Raw genomic sequence first — 27419 nt, 5'->3', positions numbered from 1 at the left:
TTTGTTCAAAATAAAAAGTTTACTTAAAATTAACAAGAGGAAGTTCTGTAGAGATAAGATACAAAGGAGTTTGAATTGCAGAGGTTGCAGGTACATTAAGATGTTAATATAGTATCATAGGCAAATGACTTGATTACCTTAAATAATTTTCTTTCATATTTAATTATATCATCACCTCTTTGCTGACTTAACTTCATAAAGATGTGGAGTTGACAGCTTTACAGTTTCTCTTCTGTTTTCTTAATATTATTTTAATTATTATGGATTCTTAGAACATTAGGGATACCCATATTCAATATTCAAATAAAAATACATTCTAAAACAAAAAAAAGTTTTGCATCAACTACGTTGCCATTTCTTTGTTACTGCTCCTCCTCAATTATGAATATATAGAACCTTTGTGGTTAGACAGACTGGGTTCAAATTCTTGCCAGCTCTGAGACATTGTATAAATGATCTTATCTCTTTAAACCAGTGCTTTTCAACCTTTTTCATTTCATGGCACACATAAACTAATTACTAAAATTCTATGCCACACCAAAAAATATATTTTTTGTCAGTCTGACAAAAAAATAAGTATAAATTTGATTCATTAACACCAGATGGCTATTGTTGTGTTGGCTGTTGTCATCTTTTTTATTTGACAATCTAAGGGAAAAGAGGTCAGTGCACCTAGCTAAATGGTCATGTATTGCATGTTTTAAAAATTCTTGCTGCACATCAGTTTGCCCACCATGGCACACTGATTGAAAATCACTGCTCTAAGCCTTAGTGTCCTCATCTGTAACCCTCAAAGAGTTATGAAGCTTTTTGGTGAGATAATGAATGTAAAACATAGCACAATACCTACCACATAGTAAAAATTTAATATATGTTATTAATTATATCATTGGTATATGACTGTACATGATAGTGTAGGTCTAAGTGCAACAGAAGGTCAGAATCAATTATATGTTAAATACAAGTCAGTATGTAATACTTTAATATTGCAGCTTAAAAGGGATGTATAATAGCTTATCATTAAATTTAGTACTTGTCATATACTCAGTAAAGTTCTCTGCCACCGAACTCCCAAACTAAGTTTCCAGAGGAAAACTATGAAGCAAATTTAAGTGTTGGAAAATAGGTTCTGTGAGGTAGAATTAAACTGTTTGGGGTTCTTTTGCTTAGAGAAGTCTGTGATGAGATCTCAGAAACAGACTAAGTATATAGCATTCATGTTTGTTTTTTGATTGGTTGAAATATATTATGGAATTATTGGACCAGATGAGATGATCTCAGCCTTATGGGAATTTATTCAGGTTTTAAATCACCAATTAAAGACAATGTGACAAAAAATGGCTTTAAGCTCTAGAATAAAGGTTTTTAGTTAGATGAGTAGAAGAAAAATTTCTGACAATGAGGTTTGTTAAACTTTAAAATGAACACAGGGTCTGATGTAATTTTCTTGTCTGGGAGGGATTTAGAGGTAGATTAGTTCTCTCTCTGTCTGAGGCGTCTTAGGTAAAGATGTACCTGTAGATAGGTAGATATGCTGATGGTCCTTTTCAGCCTGAGTCAATAAAGGCTTTAGCTCACCTGGCTGCAATCAGTTACAGCCTCAGTGGGTAACCATCTGTCTACATTTTCTGATCTTTACGAGTAATTTAATGATTAATTTAATTGTCATACTGCCTAACAAGCAATTCACAGTTTTTCTTCATAGTTTTTAAGGCTCTTGTTTTATTTAGTAGTGCGAATAGCTCAGGCTCATTTGTTTATTTATCTATTTTTAGTTATGTTTATTGAGGCTTAATTTATCCTTTTTAGTGTATAGTTTATGAGTTTTGACAAACATCGTTGTCTGTCAAATAATCAGGAAGGCCTCTTTATTTATGTCTCACTGTGGGAGGGGAAATGCAATAGCAGGAAAAAGGAGAGCAAAAATATAGTGACTTTTGGGGGATTTTTATGAGAATCAAGGTCAAGTTTTGCCCCACAACAGAAGCCAGTTGTTTGTGTCCACTCAAATTGAGCAGATAAATTCACATTGTCTACCTAGTGAAGTTAGTTAATAGTAACCTGACCTGGTCCTTTTAGGATTCTATTTATTTGGTCACCTGTCTTCTGCAACATTAGGAGTGTAGGAAGACAGGTGTAAACTTCAAGATGACGAAGTGGCATGAGTCTGTGTGTTCCATTCCAATTCTGCTCAACTAATAAAACATTCTGGAGACCCTAATTATATTCTAGTTATAGCAACAATAAATTCTAGATTTTTCAGGAGTTTTATTTTAAAAAGTCTGTCTTTTGAAATAAGTAACATATGCTCAGATGACATCCTTTGATTTTTGGTTTGGAAAATATGATCATTGTAATTTATAACAGCAGGCTGAGAATTGGTTGTTAGGAAGCCCCACTTTAAGCTTAGTTTATATTGAATGCTGAATTGGTCCTTTACAGGATGGGAGAGTCATGGTTGGGCTGTATCTAAGTCATTCTGAGCCTGGGGTAGAGAGAGAAAACTACCTCCTATTGAATACCTACTATGTATATGTTTGGCAGTGTGCTAGGTGATTTCCTTATTGACAGCTGCTCTGTCTAGAAATCCATCCTAGATCCAACCACTTAAGAACATCCACCCCAAACCGACCAAAAACATTTTCCTCATGGGGCCTAGTTCATTAATACAAGTCACAGCTGCTACACCTTCTGTAAGACCCTGGTACCATAATGAGGATAATAGACTCTCAGGTCTTGGAGGGATCTTTGAGGTCATCTTGTTAAAGGGGCAGCTGCTGTTCTCTTCACCACGGAGTATGAGAATCACTGTGTTTAATTCTCTCAACGGGATGTGCAAAAAATGTCTGGGGCTATAGTCTCTGTAGGCTACAATCCCATAAAAGATAGGGCAACGATAAGCAAATGTGAAGCTTGAACTAAGTTCCAGACAGGAAATGGCAATGGAAAAAAGATGGTTTACTGGGGTCCTTAGACAATGTAAATGGGGGGGGGGGGGGGGAGAAGAACTGGCAGAGATGTAATGTGGGGCTCTTGAATTCAGACAGAGGCCCACAAAAGAGATCCTGATTGACACAGGTAAACCCCAAAGAGTCCCCTCTATGCAGTTTCACCAGCTCAGGAGCCCTAGCCATCCTGGATCCTTTTCTTTGCCCTTTTACTAGAAAGCCTGGAGACCCTCTCCTATTCCATTGAAGAGGGTAAGAGAAGGGGTCTTAAGTGCATGAACGATAAAAACAGGTCCTTTTTCTTGTCTGAATAGTGGTACAAACAATTGTCCTTGAGGCTAGGGAACATATTTCATGCTCTCTCAAGGTCCCTTCTGTTGAAGGATACTGTCATTCTAGGGCTCTGCAGGGGGAGGGCCTGCAACGTCCATGCTGCCATGGAAACATGCCGCCGTGTTCCTTTTTCTTACGTGGGGCGGGGCACTGTTCCTCAACCACCAATCATCCACAGGATTTTTTGAGTGGCAGGCAGAAGCAGCAAATGGGCGATCCGGTACTGAGTGACGCGCGGGAAAAGGAGGAGTTCGAGGCTGGTGGCGGCGGTGGCGACAGCGTCCATCTGGGGATAGAGCTGGAGGGACCTGGGGAGCGTGCAGAGATCTCTAACTCGAGCGCGAGGGACCTCCCGCCGGGATGCCTGGTATTATTTGGAAAAAAAGTGGGGGTGCAGTCAGCTCTGAAGGCTTGAGTTTCGAGCCTGAAGGAATGGCTGACCGGAGGGGGCGGGGTGGCAAGCATGGCGGCGGTGACTGGGAAAGGGTTGGAGGGCCCTGAGGAGGGGGTGGGGAAGCAGTAGCTCGGAAGGCTGAGTGGTCGTGAGGAAGCGTGAAGGGCTGTGGGGGTCCTGGCGAACAGAGATGTTGGGGGTGGTAGAGGCTCGTAGGGAGAGCTGTGGGGGGTGGAAAAAGGGGCGGGAAGAGACGAGGTTAGGATGGAGGGGAAAGGGTGTCAACGGGAAGGTGATGGTAAAGGAGAGGGAGAGGATAGGCAGGCTGATTATAAATAACGGAAAATCGGGTCTTGGGAGGTTTGATAGAAAAGTGCTTGCAAGATCATAAGTATTGTAATGTTTTAATTGAAACAGCTCTCGAGTGGTGGCTTTTCCCAGCTCCTGTACTTCCCGCCCCATTATTTAAGCTCAGACTGCGTGAGGAAGGCCAGTAGGTTACACAGAACTGATCTTTTGTTATTCCATTCCAGGGGAGCAGATGGACCCTACTGGCAGTCAGTTGGATTCGGATTTCTCTCAGCAAGACACTCCTTGCCTGATAATTGAAGATTCTCAGCCTGAAAGCCAGGTTCTAGATGATGATTCTGGTTCTCACTTCAGTGTGCTGTCTCGACACCTTCCTAATTTACAGATGCACAAAGAGAACCCTGTGTTGGTGAGCAATATCTTGTTTGGAAATGATTGAGCAGATTTTTCACCCCCTAATCTAGACCAACCAGCAAACATAAGTACTTAGGTCACTATCTTTTGGGTACAGTTAGTTGGAAAAATGAAATCACCATGTTCACAAAAAGTATGTCTCGTTTTGAATTATTTCATATATAGTGGGGATATTATGTATGTATATTTTCTAGGATGTTGTGTCCAATCCTGAACAATCAGCTGAAGAACAAGGAGACAGTAATAGTGGGTTCAGTGAACATCTGAAAGAAAACAAAGCTACAGGTGAGGTGTTTCAAACTATCAGCCCCATTTGGCAAGGGTTCACTTGTAGAGCTGGGTGGATTTAGACATGTGGTGAATGTATGTAAGGAAGTCTAGCACAGTATCTGGTGCATAGGCACTCAGAAGGTTGGTTTGCTGTAATGTAGCTGATTGATTAGGTTTGTATTCTCTGCATTACTGAATTTGTATTAAAGTTTAGTGGTAAATGCCTTTTGTGCTAATATCCTATTGTATTTTTCAGACCCTATGGCTGCTTCTCATTTGGATACATGTGGTTCCGTCAGTCAGGTCATTGAACAGTTACCTCAGCCAAACAGGACAAGCAGGTACACTAGTGTTTGAAGTAATTTATTTACATTTATTAATGGATTAATTCTTTTGTCTGTACCTTTGTCATCCCACAACAACACTTGCAACTCTCTCAACTTTTGTACTAGTACTGATAGCTGGAATCTCTTTTGTAATGGTAATAACATTTTTACACCTACATTATTCATATTGTGATCTAGTGCATGTGAAACAAAATAAGCATTCCTCATTCGTAGCATAGATATGACTTATTAGTGGGGGGGAAAAAAAAAATCAAACAATATTTAGATATATTGTCAAAACTGTTAGGCATGCTTTCCACTGACCAAAGTACCTCACCAGTTTTTAGACCCAGAATGTTTAATTCATACTCTAAACAGTATTCAATTTTTACTTTGTCTTATCACTGTCCATTTATTGAGTTTATTTTCTATGCTAGGCACTAGATTGGATGTTTTTTGTGTGTTTTGAGAGTTCCTTATATATTCTAGATACTAGTCCTTTGTAGGATATATGATTTGCAGATATATTCTCCCACTCTGCAGCTTGTCTTTTCATCCTCTTCAAAGGATTTTCCACAGAGCAGGTTTTTAATTTTGATGAGATCTGTTAAATATTTTTAACAGAATAATTTGAATGCATAGTTTATTTTAAAAAGAGGTTATAATGAAAAGCAGAGTCCTTTTTCATCCTTGGTCCCCTTTTGCAGAGACAACTCTATTTAAGTGTTTGTGTTTTTACTTCTTTGGGAGGTTATCTTCCTAGCTCTTAGTACTATTATAAAACTAAGAAAACACTATTATAGTGCCATTTCTTATTTTATCAGATTAAGAGTTGAGTTTCATAATTGAAGATGAGGATTTATTCACAACAACACTCTCCCAATTTTTATAATAATTATTTTAGTTTTTTTTATTGGCTACTTTTGTACTTCAAAATAATATATTTAAACCTTTGTTTTCTTTTTCCATTAGCTTAGTGGAGAAAAGTTTAACATCAATATTATTTTTTGTCTATAATCAAGCCTCTTCTGATTTTTTTTTAACCCTCACCCAAGGATATGCTTTTTTTATTGATTTTTAGAGAGCGAGGAAGGGATCTGTGTGAGAGAGAAACATCGATTGGTTGCCTTCTATATGCTCCCTGATAGGGGATCGAACCTGTAACCAGGTATGTGCCCTGACTGGGAATCAAAACCGCAACCTTTTTGGTGCATGGAATGATGCTCCAACCAACTGAGCCACTTGGCCAGGGCATTCTGATTTTTAAAAATATTTGTAACAAGTTTTTATTTTGGAATAATTTTAGATTTAAAAAAAGTTCAAAATAAAGCCTCCTCTGATTTACCTAATCATTCTACAAATATTTATTGAGTCAAGCACTATTGAATTTTGGGGCTACAAAGTGGTCAAAAGAGACAAAAATTCTAGAACTTAATGTAGCTTACATTCTTGTATGGGATATAGCAATACATGATAAATAAGTAAAAGATATAGTACGTTAGACATTCATAGGGCTGAAGAGAAAAATAAAACAGATGGGGACAGGAAATGTTACAGGAGTTGCAAGTTTAGATAGAGTGACTTAGGGAATGCATCACTGTTGTGACATTTCATTGAAAATCTTAAGTGATTAAGTGATCTCTGTTGTTATCTGGGATAAGTGCAAAGGCCCTGAGGTATGGCGTGTTTGGCATTTTTGAGAAATGGCAAGGCGGTTAGTGTGGCTGGAGTGGAGGGAGTAGGAGAAGAAGTCAGAGAAGTAAAGGGGTCCAAGAGGGGGTCCAAGAATAGTCTTAAGGGTGTACAATTTTTATCTGTTGACTATATCTCAGTAAAGCTGGAAAAATGAAAATAATTAAAAATAAAAGAAGCTATTTAAATAAAATAATAGTAATTAAAAGAATAGACTGAAGGGGGAGCAAAAGCAGAGGCAGGAAGACCAACTAGGAGACTTGAAATAATTTAGGCAAAATATAACAGTGGCTAGACCAGAGTAGAATGTGGATGGAGAATAGTGAGATTCTAGGTTTTTGAAAACAAGGTTCAAAGACAGATTGAATATGAGAATAAAGAAGGAGGTAACTGATTTCATGTTTTTGGTTTGAGAACTAGGAGAATGGAATTGCTGTTCATTTAGATGGACTACAGGAAGAGGTCAGTTTTAGACAAGTTAAAGTTGAGCTGCGTTTTCAATTGCCAGTTGGAGGTATTTGGCCATGTACAATTCTGGAGCTCGGAGGGGGAAGGTTTAAGCTGGAAATTTAAATTGCAGAGTCATAGCTTATGTGTTATAGTCAAAGCCAATAAGAGTACTAAGAAGGTGAGTGTAGGTGGAGCAGAGGTCCAAGGACTCACTGGGCCTACCAGCATTTAGAGTTAGGGACATGAAGAAAAACACCAAAAAAAGACTGATGAAGATCCAAGATGTGTGGTTTGTGCTGTCTTTCATTGCTCTTCTGCTTTTTGCCATATTTGCTCTTGGACTTTTTTTTCCTGTATTTCCTAAGGTCATGCATCTGGTACTCTCAGTTATGTAGGTAATGTTATGTATTTGGCTCTTGAACAACATGGGTTTGAACTGTGTATGTATGTGCACTTATGTGCGGATTTTTTTCATAAATGCACAGTGGGTCTTCCCTATCCTTGGGTTTCGTATGTGCGGATTCAACCAATTGCAAATGGAAAACAGTATTTTTGATCCATGGCTGGGGATCCATGGATACGAGGGGCCAACTGTATGCATTGTTCTACACCGTTTTATATAAGGGACTTGACCATTCTTGGATTTAGTTATCCATGGGGGTCCTGGAATCAATCCACGCAGATACCAAGGAATTGCTAAAGTTTTAGGAGAGTCAGAAGTTATACATGGATTTTCAACTGCGTGCAGGGTCAGCGACCATACCTACCACGTTGTTCAAGGGTCAACTGTATTTTGTTTTTATGAAAATCTTAGTTCTTTTTCTCTTTCTTGGATCATGGTCCCCAACTTTACAAGTTTATATTTTTACCTCTTTTATGCCTAAGTTATGTTTAATAGTTGTAGGAAATATTAAATGAGTAGAAAGTTACAAGGAAGCAAAAAAAGTCATCTATAATTTTGCCACTCAGAGGCTAAATGACAAACATTTTGGTGTATTTTCCCTCTTTTTTTTTGTGGACTTGATTCACATAGTTGATATGTGGAAAGGAAAGGTTTGTGTGTTTGCTGACCTTTTGCTTAACATGAGCATTTTTCCTATGACAGTTAAAATTCTTAATAGCATTTTCCCCAAGATTTTTATTTTAAAAGTTTAAACCCCCATAAAAGATGAAAGTATAGTATACATTTGTTCTCTGTGTGTATGTATGAGTGTGCTGGATCACTTGAAACTAAGTTGCAGACATTATAATTCCCCTTAAATATTTTAGCGTTTATCATCTAAGACTAATACGTTATCCTATATGATCAAAATACCATTACCACACCTAAGAAAATATTAATTCCTTAATATCTGATAATATAGTTCATGTTCAGATTTTTCCAATTTTCTCAAAGATGTCATATATATATACAATATATATATACACACATATATATACAACTTTTTTAAAAACCCAGGATGTTTGGTTTCAAATACTTTTAATGGCTCCATAATATACCACTTTGTGGATTATGAGATTATTTAATAATTTCCCTAAAACTGAACTTATAGGTTGTTTCTTAATCACAGTAAACTTGGAAAGATAAGTTTTTACAAGGATCTTTTCACATTTCAAATTATTTCTTATAATTGAAATTACCAGGTATGAAAAAGTGTAGAGCTCTTGGTATATATTTCCAAATTGTTCTCCTGAAAAGTTCTGTTTATACTCTCATAAACAGTATATGATAATGCTTATCTCACCTCAGGTTTGGGCAGCACTGAATAGTAGTGCAGTATTTCCAATTTGATTGGCAACAAATGGTTTCTCTGATATCTTACATGTCTAAAGATACTTATATTTTTTTATGGGTTGTTTCTTCTGTTTGTCCATTTATATCTTGAGATTCTTCATATGAATTCCTTATATTTTATGGAGACTATTCTTTTGTTAAATTTGTTACAGATTTTTCCCTAGTTGTTACTTGTCTTTTACTTTTATTTATTATGTTTTTTGACCTGTGATGTAACCTTTTTAAAAAATACATAGGCCTCACCCTGGCTGGTATGACTCAGTTGGTTGGAACATCGTCCTGTACACTGGTTCCATTCCCAGTCAGGGAACATACCCAGGTTGTGGGTTTGATCCCCAGTCGGGGCTCGTATGGGAGGCAACGGATAGATGTTTGTCTCTCATGTCACTGTTTCTCTCTCTCTCCCTCTCCCTTCCTTTTCTCTAAAATCAATAAAAACATATCCTCTGCTGAAGATTAAATAAATAGGCCTCTTACCTGTATTTTATTCAGATACTCTGGTTCTATGTATGTATTCTAAGATTTTTTACTATTAATATTTTTGTGAACTGTGTTTGCTTTAATAGATGTATTTTTGAGCCCCTTCTCTACACATGTAACGCACATCTTCTCTTGTCACTAATCAGTAATTCTCTGGAGTGCAAGATTTTTCTATCCGTGCTCATATCTTTTCAGGGGAAGATAAAATTCAAGTATATTTCTTTCTTCTGTTTAATGATTGTCACTTAATTCTGTACACTGTTTTTGAGTTGTTAACCTTTTTGATGCTTGTCTGTAGAAAGAATCACTAACAGGGTGAGGTTTTTTATGTTTTCAAATTTGCTTAAAAGGTGGTTGGTGTGTGGGGAATCACAATAAAATTCAAAGACTGCTTTGAGCAAAATGTCCCAACCTATCTGGGAACACATGATTGTGTCTTTCTGCTGTGTAGTGTTTTGGGACTGTCAGTGGAACCTGCTCCTCCTGTGGGGGAAGAGAAGGAAGAAGAGGTGGAAGAGAAGGAGAAGAGGGAAAAGGAAGAAGATACTTTGGACGTTGCCACACATTCCCTTGGTGCTGAAGGTAACTTTATGCCTTTTTCAGGATAGATTGTTCTAAGTCCTTTTAATATGAGCATACAGACACAAAATTTTTTCTTAATATGTTATAGATTTGTCATCATTAAATTGAGAATAGTCGTTAAGAAATTTGCTAGTAGTCTAAGATATTTCACCTAATTTGTTGTTCAGGAATTTCTAGCTCATTGGACAGCCCCCTTCGTGCATATCGACCCTTCCTCCTTTTGTAATCAGATATTTTGGAAATGTATGCTTTGTGGGGTTGGAAGTACATTGAATTGTTCAGTGTGTGGGTATGGTTTATGTGTATCTTCAGAAAGTAGACATAGTCTACCAATATTAGGTGCTCATAAGGTTTTATAGTATGTACTTTTTTTGCTTCATTACACATTTTTCCCCTTCAATTTTAGTGCTTTTATTCTTAATTTTATTTTGAAAAATTTGAGGGGGGCAGGGCTTTGATTTGAAAGATATAACATGACCTCCTTTTGCTAAGGGACAGTACCTTGCCCAGTGCATAATATTGTAGGATACCTAATTTCTTTGGGTTGTGTTCCTAGATCCTGCCTCATCACAGCTGGGCTTTGGGGTCCTGGAACTCTCCCAGAGCCAGGATGTTGAGGAAAATACTATGCCATATGAAGTAGACAAAGAGCCTCTACAATCAGTAACCACCAACTCTGGTTGTACTAGGCTATCTGATGTGGATGCTAATATTGGTATGAAACATGTTTTCTGGCATTCAGAGTTGTTTATAAGCATTTTTGTCCTGTGCTAGAGCTATTCTTTCCTTGGTAACATTTTATAGCTATCTAAATGAATATAATCTATGTTAATATAGTAAGGTTGCAGAGTTGTCTGGCAAGTACTTGTTAGTTGATAGCTTGCAGATTAATGTTTTTTATAAGTGGGTTATTGGGTTTTTTTCCTTTTTTGAAAAATATATGTATTTTCAAATTGAATTTCTTTCCATTAAAATTATTACCTTTAAAAAGCATTTGGGACTGCTTCTAGTACTTTGAAAAGTCAAATATCTCATTTCTGTCTTATTCTAAAACTTCAAGCAATTAAGCGTGAAGAACAGTCCAATAAAGATATCTCCATGGCAGAACAGCCCAGCAAGGATGTCCCTGTGGTAGCACATCCCAGTAAGGACATACATGTGGTGGAAGAGCAAAATTCAGCAACTGCAAGGTAACCCATGTTCTTTCTAGAAAGTATTTTTGGGTTTCTGCTGTAGGGTTATACTCATTTCACTTGGCCAGGAGGGAACATTTTCAGAAATTGATTTCCATCCCCATGCCCTCCCCCACCCCTGGAATGAGCATATTTCTGGTCCAGTAGAAACATTGATTATTCATGAATTCTCTTTGTGTCCTTATCTTTAGGCATATTACAAAACCATTTTATTGCTACTGTAACTATAAGCATGACTCCTTAATCTTTGGTTGCTACTACTCCTTTCTGATCTTTGTCTACAGAGGCACTGTCTCTCTGTAGGAGGTATTTTAGGCTCTCTGGTGTTATGAGGAGTCACACGAATATTATATTTTCAAGTCTACTGTTTCTGTACTTGAGGAGCACCCATATTGCTTTGGGTCCTCAAGTATCCTGCATTTGGTAGTTTATGATATAAATGCAGGGAGATACTCTTTTTCTAAGTCCTTTACACTCTTAACTTGGTAGGAATTGGGCAGTATGTCTCTGTTCTGTCTGTATCATGTTATTGTTGTCTCCAAAACAGCATGACCTCTGGTCAACAGCTCAGGTTTGGATATGGCAGGGAAAAGTGGAATGCTTCCAATTTGGGACAGGGATGACTAAACATTCAGTATTGTTACTTTCTTCTATACAAATAGTGGGAAATGGGATCCTTGGGTCCTGAATAAAATTGAATATCAAGAGAAGTTGACTTTCTAATGCAAAACACTCAGCTTAACTGGACTGGACTTTTTAGGCTTTTCTTTAGGAAGTTACACTCTAGCTAATTTTGCTATCCTGTTTACTTTGGGGAATGGTAGAGTAAGTAGGTAAATCTCGTAAGTCTCTGGAAAGGGATCAGCAATGGGTGTCTTATGTGTGTGAATAGTACTGGTGTGGAGTCTTGGTTTGGGGCTTAGATTGAGTAGATCAAATGGAAAAGGTCAGCAGAAGATACTGTGTGTAGCATTAGTTCAAAGGATAATTCACATCCAGGCCCTTTCCTTGGAAGATCATTGGTAGAACTGGCATTGTTGTGGTCTAGATCAGAATCTTTCATGCACGTATAGATAATAGCGTATGTAACAAAAATACCTAAAGTGCTCATCAGTAATCTCATGTAGCATAGCAGTGAGCAGGGTTGAAAGGAGGTATTGCTGTGTGAGAGGCTGAGAAAGGTCTTGAAATGGGCTGAGGGCTTTGTATCATCAAATAGTATCTTACTTAATTTTCACTAGGTAGTTATATAGATTAGAGCTACTGGAATTTTTGAAATTATTAAAGGAAAACAGACAAAATAAGGAAAGTTTCTTAGCTCAAAGATGAAAACATTTGAACATAGCAACTTTTTCTGCTCGTGATATGAATCTCCTAGGTCAGAGGACATGTCTCCTAGTCCCAAAGTATCTCTTACTGCTGTGGAAACAAAAGAACAAATACCTGCTCAAGAACTTCTGGAAGGTGGACTGCATATTCAGAAGTCACCAGAGCCTGAAGTTTTGTCAACTCAGGAAGACTTGTTTGACCAGAGCAATAAAACAGGTACAAAGAGTAATTAGTTGCTGTATAGCTGCTGCTTCTCCAAAAATACAAACTTTTTATTTCTGTTTTGAGGCTGCTGTTTAAGTTAGAAGGCACTTTATAGGTATACAGACTTGTTTGTGATATGGAAGGAAAATAATGCTTCTAGCTGATTAATGAGAAGGGCTTTTTGAGAATGATTGCTATTTAACATTTTAACATAATTTTCTCTCTCTTTTGGAAATGGAGATATTAAGGAGTAATAGCTAATATAGTAAATTTAATAATTATGGACAGAGTAGCTACTTCTGTTATCGTAAGTCTCCAAATCTTTAATATAATTAAGTATAAGTTTTTCATATTCACCTAGTTAGCAGTGTACTTATCTGTTTGTTTGTTCATCTACCACAGATAGGAAGTAATGGTCTAGCAGAAAGAACATAAAACTTAGAAGACAAGAGTGATATTTGTTCCACATTTTGTTAACCCCCCCACCAGCCCCCCATTCTGTAACCTCACAGAGCCAGAAAACTTCAGTAATAACTAGCAAAATATAATTAAATCCTCAATATTGTCGATAGGTTCTGTGATTTTGAGTGAAACAATGTGTAACAAAACCAGTTTTATCGTAGGCTAATTGATATGAGTTAAGTTCATATGACATCTCATCAGCGTTATAACAAAATGATGTTGAATGAGATGACATTATTGGAGGACCTGCTGTAATGTGTTGGTTGTAAGGAGGGAAGAAGTGAGGGTTATATTTTACTATGCTGTGAATATGTGCAAGGCATTCCAAGGGTCACTAAGGAAACTTTTTTGATCTCTCACTAAAACTGTAAGGTGGTATTTAAGAAATTCCTTTATACTTGGTATTAATATAGCTGATACTCCCATCTATTGCCAAGAAGGGACCAACAGGAGACTCCTCATAGTTAAATCAGTACTGACTGTTCATATATCCTTTTACTAACATGTTAGTATTTTCTGTCTCCTGAGGAGGCCCAGGTTCTAATCATGAAAATTGCTGCATTTATATTATTGGGTGTCATATGTATTATTTTGATATCTCCCATCTCCATATTATGACATGAGCTTACTTCACCGTAGGTAGACTTTGAAATGAAAGTCTCGCTTGCTGTTTTATAATAGAAGCTTCACAAGAAAGAAGAGCAGTCAAGCAGAGATATCAGGATTCTGGCCTTTTCAAGCTTCAATCATGACAGAAAGGACTAAGGAATTCTTTTTGTCAATTCTTTGTTAAAGAAACCCATAATTTAGTGGGGAGGGGATGCTTTTAATGATCACTCAAGATTTGTGTTAGCATTGAATTCCGTTAATTGTACTACAATTTGAAAACAGTTTCTGTCCTCTTGGAGTATGGTTGGAAACATGTATATTACTCTTTTTGCAGTACAGTGTTGAATTTTTTTTTTTTTTTTAACACAACTCAGTAATGTCAGTTTAAGAAGTAAATACAACTAGTTTTTTTTTTTTTTCAATAGCTTCTGATGGTTGCTCTACTCCTTCAAGGGAAGAAGGGGGGTGTACTCTGGCTTCCACACCTGCCACCACTCTGCATCTCCTGCAGCTCTCTGGTCAGAGGTCCCTTGTTCAGGAGAGCCTTTCCACGTAAGTAAGCCTAAAGGAGCTCTGCCAGAGGAACATATGCCTGAGGGTCTTAGACTAGGGTTGAAAGAGCTAAAGTTGTCCATTAGTTCAGCATTCTTTTTGAAACCAAAAGGTAAACTCTAGGCTTTAGAATTTTGGGGGTAAGAACTTAGTGGAACTATTGAAGGTAGGTAGATCTGCTTTCCCATTTGGAAATTTTATAATAGTAGCTCAAAGGTGTCACTAGGGAAGAAATTGCCCCCTGGTTACTTAGAGACTGTTATACATCCAAAACAAGCATTCTGCTCTTCCATTTGACTAGCAGTTCTTCCCATTTAACAGGGGTGGAGAATAGGTTATCCTAGAGTTGACAGTAGTTGGATTTCTTTATCTCTATGTTAGGGCAAAGAAGTTTGTACTTTTAAAAAGAAATATGCACGGTCCTGCTGGGTGTGGCTCAGTGGTTGAGCATCAGTCTAGGATCTAGGAGATCGAGGTTCGATTCCTGGTCAGGACACATGCCTGGGTTGCAGGCTCGATCCCTAGTCGGGGGCATGCAGTAGCTGATCAGTGATGACTCTCTCATCATTGATGTTTCTCTCCCTCTCTCTCCCTCTCACTTCTTCTCTCTGAAATCAATAAAGATATATTTAAATAATAATAATAATAAACAAATGCAAAACTGTGGCTGTGGTTAAAAATAACCCATGGTTTTCTCTTTGTATAAAGGAATTCTTCAGATCTTGTTGCTCCTTCCCCTGATGCTTTCCGATCTACCCCATTTATCGTTCCTAGCAGTCCCACAGAGCAAGAAGGAAGCAAAGGTGAGCTCTCTTGATCTGTCTGTTGATCTCAGACTAGAAGACGAGCAGCACTTCTGCCTTGCAAAGTACAGTCTACTGTTTCTTTACATGTTAGAACACTGTGACCTAAACTATTCAGTAGGACTTGTCTGTCTTACCTTTAGGGATGTCGCCTAGTGTAAAGTGCTCTCCTCAGTTCTTAGCTCTTCTAGCACTGATTCTTTTGAAAATTCTGTGTTAACTTAATTTTTAAAAAGACTCTTAAGGGAAAATTTTTAGATTTTTAAAGTTAAACTCAAATGAATTAGTATAGTGAAGAACTGGGTTTATTACTAATGGCCAGTAGTTTCCAGCAACATGTTCATATGTTATTGGTGAGAGGGAACCAAAAATTGTGTTTTTTGTTCTTTATAGTTATTTTTGCTATTGTCAAAGCCATTTTTGTCAAAGAGTGGCTAGGAGCAGGTAGTAGAAATTTTGACTTCATTCACTTTCTCCTTTGAGGATCTAGTGATTTCAGTTTCTTTATTCACAAGAAAATTTTTCTTTTTACTTAATTTATCTCATTATCTAAACCTCTTTTGCCTAATCCTACTCTCCTATCCAGTCATTTAAGATATTTCTAAATTCCTACAAAACCTTTTCCAATAAATTTCATGATTTTCTCCTTTTCATACCAATAGTGGTATAAAAGCTAATTTTTATTGAATACATAATGTATGATGGGCACTATTTTATGTTCTTCTTTTTGGTTGTAGGTGCTTCTCTTTGGTTTTTGTCATTGAATCTTTACAACAATCCTAAGGAGTAGGTGTTACTTTTATCCTCTTATAGATGAGGAAATGGAGGCACAGAGAGAGCTCACAATAAGTCATAGAGGCAGGATTTGAACTCAGGCAGCTGCCTCCACAGCTATTTGGTATATGCCTCCGATGGTATCCTGTTGTTTCTGCTCTTAAATGATATAAATATAGAAATATATTCAACTGTTTTTGAAGTGTAATTTATCCATTACAAATTTTAATCTTAGACTTTCTTCTGCCACAAAGTTTGTGTCTGGCTGTTTTCTCTTGAAATCAGTTGTAGGTTTAACATGATAAGTAACATCTTCAGTAAAAAATAAAAGTGAATCTGTTCTACAAAAACTGTTAATGCAGGTTATGTTTGGTTTATATATAGAACCATTTCTTTTATCTGTAGTGTGAACATACAAAAATAATTATGTTAAAAATGCCTTCTCCCTGATTGTAAACATAATTAATACAGGCATACTTCAGAGGTGTTGCAGGTTCACTTCCAGACGACCATAGTAAAGTGAGGGCTGCAGTAAAGTATCATAGTAAAGTGAGTTGTAATCTTTTTGCTGGTGGAAGGTCTGCCTTCAATTTGTAAAAAATGCAGCATCTGTGAAACACAATAAAGCGAACTGCAATAAAATGAAGTATGCCTGTACTCATTGTAGAAAGTTTGGAAAGCATGTAGGAAAGTAATGGGAAGAAAATAAAAAATCACCTGTGATACCACAACTCAGCTATAACTATAATTAGTATTTGGATATATTTTCTTACAGAGTATTTTCTATGCATAAATGTAAAGAAGTATCTCTGTACATTTGGGAACGTTATGTATATGATTCAGAGTTCTTTGGTTTTCATGTAACATATTGTATTTTCCCTTGTCAGTTGTATTTTAGATTTAATGTATTTGGTTAATATTCATGCATAACTGTAGGACTATGTATCCTTTTTGTAATTTTGGTTTTTGCTGTCTAAGATTATTAGCCTAACGCCTTTTTATATGTAGTGCTTAGAATAGCAGGCCCTTAATAAATGCTTTGTCATGGTGAGAAAAATCAAAAAGTATAATGAGAATATTTAACACGGTGGTAGTGTAATAAAGGAGGACAGCACCAGATCCTGACAGAGCCTAGCATTAGACTGGAAGGTGAGGCTGAGGCCAAGTAAACAGCAAGGGATAGGTATTGGGGTTGGGGGTAGCTGATAACATGAAAGTAGATAGATAGGAAAAAACTCAGTGGCAGAGGTAGTTTGTGAGAGTGGTGTAGAGCAGTGATTTTCAACTTCTTTTTCTCATGGCACACATAAATTAATTACTAAAATTCTGTGGCACACCAAAAAATATATTTTTTGCCAATCTGACGAAAAAATAGGTACAACTTTCATTGACTTACAAAAATAATAATAATAAGAATTTCCCACCCTTTTTGCTCCAAAGTGACTTTTTTTTTTTTTTTTTTTTAATATATCTTTATTGATTTCAGAGAGAGGAAAGGAGAGGGAGAGAGGTAGATAGAAACATCAGTGATGAGAGAGTCATTGATCTGCTGCAGCCCGCAACATGAGTATATGCGCTGACCGGGAATCGAACCCCAATCACCTGGATCCTAGGTCAACGCTCAACCGCTGAGCCACGCCTGGCCGGGCTCCAAAGTGACTTTTAAAAAATTAGGTGCATATATTTGTATGTATGGATTTCTGGTACCAGGAATTAACCAATCAGATGCAACCTTACTGCGCAACGTGATCAATAAGATGCAACTCTGTGACCTATATATTTATGGTTCAAGACAGGGCATTCACACTGGATGCTGTTGTTGTGTTGGCCGTTGTCATTTTTTTTTTATTTGACCCTCTAAGTGAAAAGAGGTCAGTGGCCCTGACTAAATAATCAGGTATTTTATGTTTAAACAATTTTTGCAGCACACTGGTTGAAAATCACTGGTCTGGAAGAAGCCTCTTTGGAGACAAATTGTAAGAAGGGGTGAAAAGGGTGAAAAGCCTAGGTAGCTAGGCTGGTTCTGAGGAAGATCCTGATGGCCTGCAGGTGGCTAGTATACAATGGGAAAACGGTTTTGTGCGTTTCCCTTCTAAGCAATTTGTCTCAGTATTAGTGTCTTGTACTTAGTTTTTTGATATATCAGTGCTGATTGGCATTGGTAGATTTTGTTTCTTCTTTTGTATTTGTCCTGGCACCCATCTTTCTGCACTTAGCAGTTATTAATGCAAATATAATGAGTTCATAAGTATGTAAATATTTAGAGTAGTGAATAAGTTCATTGCCTTGCAAGGCCTGTGGCAGAGTATGTGATGGTTAAATTAGATGCCATTAATCTGGGCTTTCACATCCTATGCAGAATGTGCAAAATTGAATTATAATCAGGGAAGAGGCTCAGAGGAGCCAAGTTTTAACATTTCATGTGGATGGGTGGTTATCCCCAGATGAACCCCATTTTAATCTGTAACTGACTATTTTGGGAGCATAGGGAAGAAAGTATTATTGGATTTCTAGGGCCCAGTCTATTAATCTGTCAACTTTACTGAAAATTAAGTCAGTGTTTTTTTAGGAATGGAAATTTCTATAATGTAAGTTTTATTAGAGGTTTTGGAACATGAGTAGTATTGAGTGCTTATTTCTAAATTTGTTTTCCCTGTGTTAAACTAGATGAGCCAATGGACATGTCAATGTTATCTGAAGAAGGAAGAGAGTCTTTTCAGAAGAAACGTAATGATGATGATCCAGTGGAGATAGAAAACCTCCCTGTTCCACCTGAGCCCACTATATCACCACAAGCCTCAACACCTGTATCTCAGAGCACACCAGTCTTCACTCCTGGGTCACTTCCTATCCCATCCCAGCCTGAGTTTTCTCATGTGAGTATTGCGGAAAGATTTTTTTCTCTTAACATTTAAAAAAAAAAATAACTTTATTGAGGTATAATTTATAAGCCATAAGACTTACCCATTTTAAGTGTATAGTTTAGTTGCCGCGGTCCAGCCGCAGCGGGAGTCAGGGGTGCCGAAGATGGGCAAGGCGTCGGCGCTGGGAGGCAGCAGACTACACAACTGGGAGGTGGTGTGACACTGTTCCACTTTATTGAGAATCAACATAATCTTTTATACTTTCTTTTTTGGCTATGATTACATTTTTTCAGTTAGCAAGCAAGAAATATTATTCACAGGTTAAACAATACAAGTTTCGATTTCATCAGAACGGAACAATTTTGACTTTTATTTTTTAGAATAGAGGAGAAAGGAAAAATCAGTGACCTATAGAGTGATAGATGTGGCTTTGTTTGCAGCAGTAATATATTAGTTTGTGAGACAGAAATTTTATATAATATTTGCCTGTGGTTACTACTTCTTATGGTTATATTTTAACTATGGACCTATTCTTAAGCTATTATATTCTTCTTGCCGTTTTCTTCTAGGAAAAGAGTGCCTTTTGCCATAGCTATTGATTAACTGCTTAAGAATGCTTTTCTTTTGTTTCTTTGGGAGCAAGCACCAGCGTGGCCGCTGCCTTGCCAAGTGTTTCATGAAGGGCAAGTTTTCATACTGAACATGCCTTCCATTTACATTAACTATTCTGATACTGTTCTCATTGTAAGCACCTGTCTAAGGCAGAGGAGGGTCTGGTAGCCTTTTCATACTGTTAGCCCTTTCAGGGGATGCCACAATCTGCCATTTATTCTATATGCTACCCAGGGTGGTCCTTGTGCAGTAGGCAAGGGGAGATGGCCTTTTTCCTGTCCTCGACTAATTTTGCATTCATAGGCGGAGGCACTTGAGTATAGGCGGCTGCATGAGCTCAGCTTTCTCTAGTTCCTCCATAAATTCCTTATTGGGGGCGCCAGGGGGAGTTTTCCTGGCTACTTCTAATAACAATTTGTTAAAGCATCCGGCACATGTGGTAGTGACTGGACTTGGGGAAATCGGGATTTCTTCAGAAGTGAGAACATTTTTTACCATTCCCAGGTTAGTTATTGATTTTACAACCCAAAATCCCCCTCCAAGGAGGAGAAGGGATATTCCCATTAAGCCAATTACTCGCACCCACATGCCACGTCCTCTCCTCAGAAGATGCCTTCCTTGAAGCTTCCTCTCCACGTCCGGATCTTGTCAGACGACATGGTTGGGAGAGGACGCGGCATTTAGTGATGTTTTAGTTAATTTATAGAGTTGTGTAACTGTCATCACAATGTTCTAGTTTTAGAACATTTCCAGAGTCACCTAACATCTTGGTGTACTTTTTTTGTTAAATTTTGTACTGTGTCTTTAAACATTTTGAAAATGTTACTGCAAAACTAAAAGGGGGCAATAATAATTTTTCTACCTTAATGCAACTACTAGTCATTTTTATTTTTCTACATGCCTATGTTTTTGTTTTGTTTTGTTTTGTGTGATTTTTAAAAAATTGATTTCAGAGAGAGAGAAAGAGAGAAACATCAATGTGAGAAACATCAGTTGGCTGCCTGCCACATGCACCCTGACAGGGAATTGAACCTGCCACCCTTTGGTGCATGGGATGACACTCCAACCGAGCCACATCATGCCTACATTTTAAAAACTGAAGTTGTTTATAGTAAACATACATCTTTAATCTTTTTCCAGTAACACTGTGTCATAATGATTTCTTAATGTTACCTCATTTTCATATTAGCCTTTCAAAACTTGTGTAATATTTCTGAGTGGATGTACTATAATTTAATTATTTCTTTGCTGAGGTAATGAGGATGGTTTTTAGTTTTCAAATGAGACATTAGTTTTCTTCTAAAAGAAAACTAGTGTCTCATTTGTATAATTTTACATTTAAATATTTTTTAAAAAATTTAAGTTTTATTCAAAGTGAAATGAAGGTCTTTAACTAAATCTAAATGACTATATTATATAGTCGATCTAAATGCCTGTTCTTGTCAGATCTTAAGTAGGGGAATTATTTTAGTGTTATTGGGAGAACTTCTTTCATGCCTTTCAGTTTACAGGTGTTGTAATGAAAGTTTATATTTAAAAATGATTAGTAATACACTATAAATTTTGTGAGGAAGAGGCAGACAGTAGGAAGAAAGAAATTGAATTGCTTTCTGGAGTTTTAAAATTTGTTCGTTTTGTTGAAAATTCCATTCAGTGTAAATCATTAGAAGTGATTTGGTGGTGGAGTGGTTAAGAACAAGGCCACACACACCCCTACCTGGGCCGGGGATCGAGCCTGCAATTAGGTGCATGCCCTTGGCTGGGACTGATCACAGGACCCTTCAGTCCGTAGGCCGATGCTCTAACCACTGAGACATACTGGCTAGGGCCATAATTTTGTTTAAATCATTATTGAGTTTACATTATTATGAATACCATTTTTATAAACACTATTCACAGCAGTGCCTGTGGAATATTATGATTATTTTTCCATGTTTGCATAATTTCTTGTTTTCTCTGGAATTGATAATTATCTTTTTATATTTGTCTAGACGTCTATGAACTCACTAAGTTAACCCTAGACTTTACACTAATTGTCAAAATTTCCTTTTAAGATGTTCAGGGGCCTCAAACTTTGTCTTTTTGGAGAAACCTTTTAGAATTTCCTGACTTCTAATCTGTATTGTTGCCTTCTGTGACTGGTGCATAACTGTCACCTCCCTTTCACTGTTGTCTTTGGAGATTGTCCTTACCTGTCTTTGTGTTGGATTCATCTTGGGCTCCGTGTCTTTTTGCATGGTTTATCCCTCATTTTGGTGGAGGACATTCTTTAGTAGCATGCTCTACTCTCATACTTGATTCATAGTTTATAGGAGTATAGACTTCTAGGTTGGAAATAATTTTCCTTTAAACCTCTTTTTAATAATCCTCACTGGAAGATATTTTTTCCATTTATTTTTAGAGAGAGTGGAAGAGAGGGAGGGAGAGGGGGGAGAGAGAGAGAAAGAGAGAGAGAGAGAAAAGCACGTCGAAGTGAGAGAGACACATCGATTGGTTGCCTCCTGCACGCACCGTGACCGGCGCTGAGGATCAAACCTGCAACACATGTATGTGCCCTTGACTGGGAATCAAACCCATGATCCTTTGGTGCTTGGGCTGATGCTCTAACTACTGAGCAATGCTGGCTATGGCGCCTTTAAACTTTTATTTTTAATGTTTTTATTGATTTCAGAGAGAAGAATGGAATGGGAGAGAGAGAGAGAAACATAAATGATGAGAGAGAATCCTCAGTCAGCTGCCTCCTGCATGCCCTCTACTGGGAATTGAGCCCACAACCCGGGCATGTGCCCTGACCGGGAATTGAACTGTGACCTCCTGGTTCATAGGTCGATGCTCAACCACTGAGCCACACAAGCCGGGCTCCTTTAAACTTTTTGAATGCATTGCTGCAGTCTTCAAATTTCCCGTGTTGCTGTTGAGAAGCAGCCGGTCTGATTCTGATCTTTAATGTGTGAGGTCTTATTTTCCTTACTGGAATCTTGTAGGATTTTCTCTTTGTCTGCAAGTGTTCTGAAATTTCCAGACTCTTGGCATAGATCTAAATATAGAAACTCAGGTCCTTCAGTTCTGGGACATTTAATTATTTAATCCTCCCCACCCCTTATTTTTTCTCCTGCCTTCCATCTATCTCTGTTCAGCTTTCTGGGTGGTTTCATCAATTTTCCTTTTATTTTTTTAGACAATTTTATTGAGATGTAATTCATGTACCATATTTTTTACCTTTTTAAAGTGTATATCCAGTGGCTTTTGGTATATTCACAAAGTTGTACAGTTATTCACCACTGTCTACTTTTAGAACATTTTCATTCCTCTCTCTGCCCCCCAAGAGGCCCCGTGCACATTAGTAGTCACTTCCATTTCCCCCACTCCTCGTCAACTACTAATCTACTTGGTGTCTCTGTAGATTTCCCTGTTCTGGACATTTCCACATGTATAAGTGGAATTATATAATACATAGTCCTTTGTGATTGGTATATTTCATTTAGCATAATTTTTTTCATGGTTCATTCATGTTGTGGTATGTATTAGAACTTTATTCCGAATAATACTACCTTGTATGTATATACCACATCTTATTAATCTATTCATCAGTTTGTGGACATTTGGGTTGTTTCCCCTTTTAGGCTATTGTGAATAATGCTGCTATGTACATTTGTGTTCAAGTTTTTGTATGGATGTATATTTTTATTGCTCTTGTATATGCCTAGGAGTGTGATTACTGGGTTCAGCCATCTTTTAACCTTTCTCTGAGTTACTGATTTCTACTCTTGGGTTTTTAATTTTGAAACCTTATTTTTTTCCTCTTGAGTGTTCTTTTTTTTTTTTTTATGGCATTTTGTCTAGTTTTATGGGTATATTATTCATATCTCCCTAAAGTATTAATAGGTGGTTTTTGTTTTGTTTTGTTGTTTTAAATATGTCTTTATTGATTTCAGAGAGAGGAAGGGAGAGGAAGAGAGAGATAGAAACATCAGTGATGAGAGAATCATGGATCGACTGCCTCCTGCACGCCCCTGACTGGGGTTCGAGCTCGCAACCCAGGCATGTGCCCTGACCGGGAATTGAACTGTGATTTCCTGGATCCTAGGTCGATGCTCAACCACTGAGCCACGTTTGGTTGGGCAATAATAGGTTTTTTGAAAAAATAGGTTTTTCTTTTCTCTGGAATAGTCACTATTTCTTCAAATAGACTTTAGTTAGTTTTGTTAGTTTTGACGTTTGACTTTCAAATTAGAAGCTTTCTTCAAGTAGCTGCTAATCCTTGATTGTTTTAAGAGTAAAATACCTGAAAACTGATTAGAAGTTCTGAACTGGTGGCTTGGTGCTTGCTATTTCTGGGATTCATTGTACTGTGATCTGCTGGGCCATTTTTGGGCCATGTCTAATCTCCTATCTATTGGCTGTCATTGTTCTAGAAGTCTGTTGATGGAAGAGAACTGGGTTGTTCAGAGGTAGGTTCAGGTTCTGTTCAATATGTAAATTTTCATTTAGTCTCCCTGTTTTCAGTATGGTACTTTCTGATAACTGTGCTCCTTGTCCTCCAGTTTAGGGATGCTTTATTTTACTCTCTCTAGAGCAGAGGAGGGTCAGGGAGAGAGGATGGGGGAGTTGAACTTCTTCTTAAATAGATTTCCAACCAGTCCTCCTGTTTTTAGCTTTACCCTCACCACCACTTCCAGAGTTACCTGGCGCTGCTGCCAAGTCCTGAATCTTTTTTTGGTCCTGGTGGTTCCATGGTATAATTTGGGTTACTTCTTGGCTTTCTTCACTGCTGGCTTAGAAATTCAGCTTTCACTAGTCTGACTACTAGATGACTACTCGTCCAAAATTATGTTGCTGTTGTCTTTTGTTCTGTTCTCTTTTTCTTGAAAATTAATGCTTTAAAAAAAATTCTTTACAATTGCTTAGCAGTGTTTTGGAAAAGAGTTAAAAAACGTGTGTATTAAATCCACCATTTAAGTTCCATACTTTTTTCATTATGTATCAAACTCCGTATGTATTATTCTTAATAGCTAATTTTTGCTCATCAGTTATTTCTCCTGGGTTACCTAGGTTACTGGAGTCCAAATTTACATAATTTTGATGTTGTAAGATTTAAATATTTATAATGAGATAATTACTGATCAAGAGAAAATTGGGATAAAACTCATCTTTCCTAATATATTTGTTTATTTTTATAATATAATTTTTTTAAGGTTTTTGTCTTTTTATTTATTTATTTACTTACTTATTTATTTATTTATTTATTTTTAAATATATCTTTATTGATTTCCGAGAGAGGAAAGGAGAGGGAGAGAGAGAGAGACAGAAACATCAATGATGAGAGAGTCATTCATCGAGCCCACAACCCGGGCATGTGCCCTGACCAGGAATCGAACCCCGATCGCCTGGATCCTAGGTCGACGCTCAACCACTGAGCTATGCCCGGCCGGGCAAGGTTTTTGTCTTTTTAAAAAAACATATGTTTTTAAAAAAAATTGATTTCAGAGAGAGGGAGATAGAGGGAGAGAGAGAGAGAAACATCAGTGATGAGAGAATCATGGATTGGCTGCCTCCTGTATCCCCCCTACTGGGCATTGAGCCTACAGCCTGGGGATATGCCTGTGCCCTGACTGGGAATCGAACCATGATCTGGTTCATGGGTTTACACTCAATCACTGATCCACACTGGCCCAGCTTTAAAATTTTAAACATTATTTTATTTTTCAATTACAGTTTACATATAAAATATTATATTAGTTTCAGGTGTACAGCATAATGATTAGACATTTATATAACTTGTGAAATGATCACCCCAATAAGTCCAATAACCATCTGACATAGTTATTACAATATTATTGACTATATTCTCTATGCCGTACTTTACATTCCCTTGACTATTTTTATAACTGCCAATTTGTACTGCATAGTCCCTTCACCTTTTTCTCTCATCCTCTCAATCCCCCTCCCTTTTGGCGACCATCAGTTCTCTATATCTATGAATTTTTGGTCTTGTTTGTTTATTTCGTTCCTTAGATTCCACATATAAGTGAAATCATATGGTATTTATCTTTCTCTGACTTACTTCATTTCGCATAATACCTTCTAGGTACATTCATATTGTCACAAATGGCAAAATTTCATTATTTCTTATGGCTGAGTAATGTCTGTCCAATTGTATGTACCATATATAATGTACCACATCTTTATCCATTGATCTGTTGCTGAACCCTGGTTGCTTCCATATATTGGCTATTGTAAATAATGCTTCAATTGGTATTTTGGATTTCATTGGATAAATATCCAGAAGTGGAATTTCTGGATCATATGATAGTTCTTTATAAAATTTTTTGAGGAACCTCACGCAGTATTATTTTTCCATAGTAGCTGCACCAATTCATAATCCCACCGACAGTACATGAGGGTTTCCTTTTCTCCACATCCTCGCCAACATTTTGATTTCTTGATGATGGCCATTCTGACAGGTGTGAGGTGATATCTCATTTTGATTTTAATTTGCATTTCCTGATGAGTAGTGATGTTGAGCACCTTTTCATGTATCTGTTGGCCATTTGCATGTTCTCTTTGGAGAAATGTGTATTCAGGTCCTCCGCCCATTTTTGAATCAGATTGTTTTTTTGGTGTTACGTTGTATGAGTTTCTTATGTATTTTGGATATTAACCCATCATCAGATGTATTGTTGGCAAATACCTTCTCCCATTTAGTAGGTTGTCTTTTTGTTTTGTTGACGGATTCCTCCACTGTGCAAAACCTTTTTAGTTTGATGTAGTTCCATTTTATTTTTCCTTTGTTTTCCCTGCCCAAGGAGACATATACAAAAAAATATTACTAAGAGTGTTGTAAAAAATCTACTACTTATGTTTTCTCCAAGGGGTTTTATGGTGTTGGTTCTTACATTTAAGTATTTAATCGATTTCGAGTTTATTTTGTGTATGGTGTTAAGATGGTGGTCTAGTTTTTTTCTTTTTGCATGTGTCTGTCCAATTTTCCCAACACCATTTATTGAATAGACTGTTTTTACCCAGTTGTATATTCTTGCCTCCTTTGTCATAGATTAATTGATGATATAGGCCTGGGTTTTTTTCTGGGCTATTTGTTCTATTGATAAATGTGTCTTTACAAAAAAAGGTTTTTTCACTTTAAATATGTTTTATTATTTTTTATTGATTTCAGAGAAAGGGAGAGGGAGAGGGAGAAACATCAATGATGAGAGAGAGTCATTGATCAGCCACCTCCTGCACGCCCCGAACTGGGGATAGAGCCTGAAACCCAGGCATGTGCCTTGACTGGGAATTGAACTGGTGACCTTTCGGTACATGGGATGATGCTCAACCAACTGAGCCAAACTGGCCAGGGCAGTATGTATATTTTAATGATGTAAATTCTTCCTATCCATTAGCATAGGATATTTTTCCATTTATTTGTATCTTTAATTTATTTCTTTAATATGTCTTACAGTTTTCCAAGTATAGGTCTTTTACTCAGTTAAATTTATTCCTAAGTATTTTATTTTTTTGATGTAATTGTAAGTGGCATTCTTCTTAATTTTTCGGTGGACTCTAGACTTCTCTCTCTATAGTATTATGTCATCTGCAAATAATGACAGTTTTACTTCTTCCTTTCTAATTTAGATACCTTTTATTTCTTTTTCTTGTCTGATTGATATGGCTAGGACTTTCAGTACTGTGTTGAATATGGTGAGATTGGACAATCTTGTCTTGTTTCTGATCTTAAGGAAAAAGCTTTCAGCTTTTCACTCTTGAGTGTGATGTTAGCTGTAGGTTTATCATATATGGCCTTTATTATGTTGAGGTGTGTTCCCTCTATTCCTACTTTGCTGAGGGTTTTTATCGTAAATGGATGCTGGATTTTGTTAAATGCTTTTTCTGAATCTATTGATGTAATCATATGATTTTTATCCTTCATTTTGTTTATGTGGTGTATCATGTTAATTGAATTGCTGATATTGAACCAACTTTGCATCCCAGGAATAAATCCCAGTTGATCATAGTATATGATCTTT

At 37.1% G+C, this 27419-nt stretch overlaps 1 protein-coding gene across 4 annotated transcripts in view; it reads left to right on the top strand.

Annotated features, from left to right (window-relative positions):
• Positions 1–3459: 3459 nt before the first annotated feature.
• Positions 3460–27419, top strand: part of TP53BP1 (tumor protein p53 binding protein 1) — a 78064-nt gene continuing 54104 nt past the window's right edge. For all 4 annotated transcript variants that reach the window (XM_081154066.1, XM_081154065.1, XM_081154067.1 and 1 more), the window contains exons 1-11: positions 3460–3648; positions 4209–4393; positions 4593–4683; positions 4925–5009; positions 9863–9993; positions 10550–10708; positions 11054–11183; positions 12565–12731; positions 14216–14342; positions 15051–15145; positions 18587–18795. In XM_081154066.1, coding sequence (XP_081010192.1) covers positions 3642–3648; positions 4209–4393; positions 4593–4683; positions 4925–5009; positions 9863–9993; positions 10550–10708; positions 11054–11183; positions 12565–12731; positions 14216–14342; positions 15051–15145; positions 18587–18795 — 1386 coding nt within the window. In that variant the 5' untranslated portion in view covers positions 3460–3641. The remainder of the gene's footprint in view (positions 3649–4208; positions 4394–4592; positions 4684–4924; positions 5010–9862; positions 9994–10549; positions 10709–11053; positions 11184–12564; positions 12732–14215; positions 14343–15050; positions 15146–18586; positions 18796–27419) is intronic.

Source organism: Miniopterus schreibersii (genome assembly GCF_964146895.1).
Source record: "Miniopterus schreibersii genome assembly, chromosome: 1".
Lineage (NCBI taxonomy): Eukaryota > Metazoa > Chordata > Mammalia > Chiroptera > Miniopteridae > Miniopterus > Miniopterus schreibersii.
Note: the sequence above shows the minus strand (reverse complement) of the source record. Positions and strands in the feature narration are given on the sequence as shown.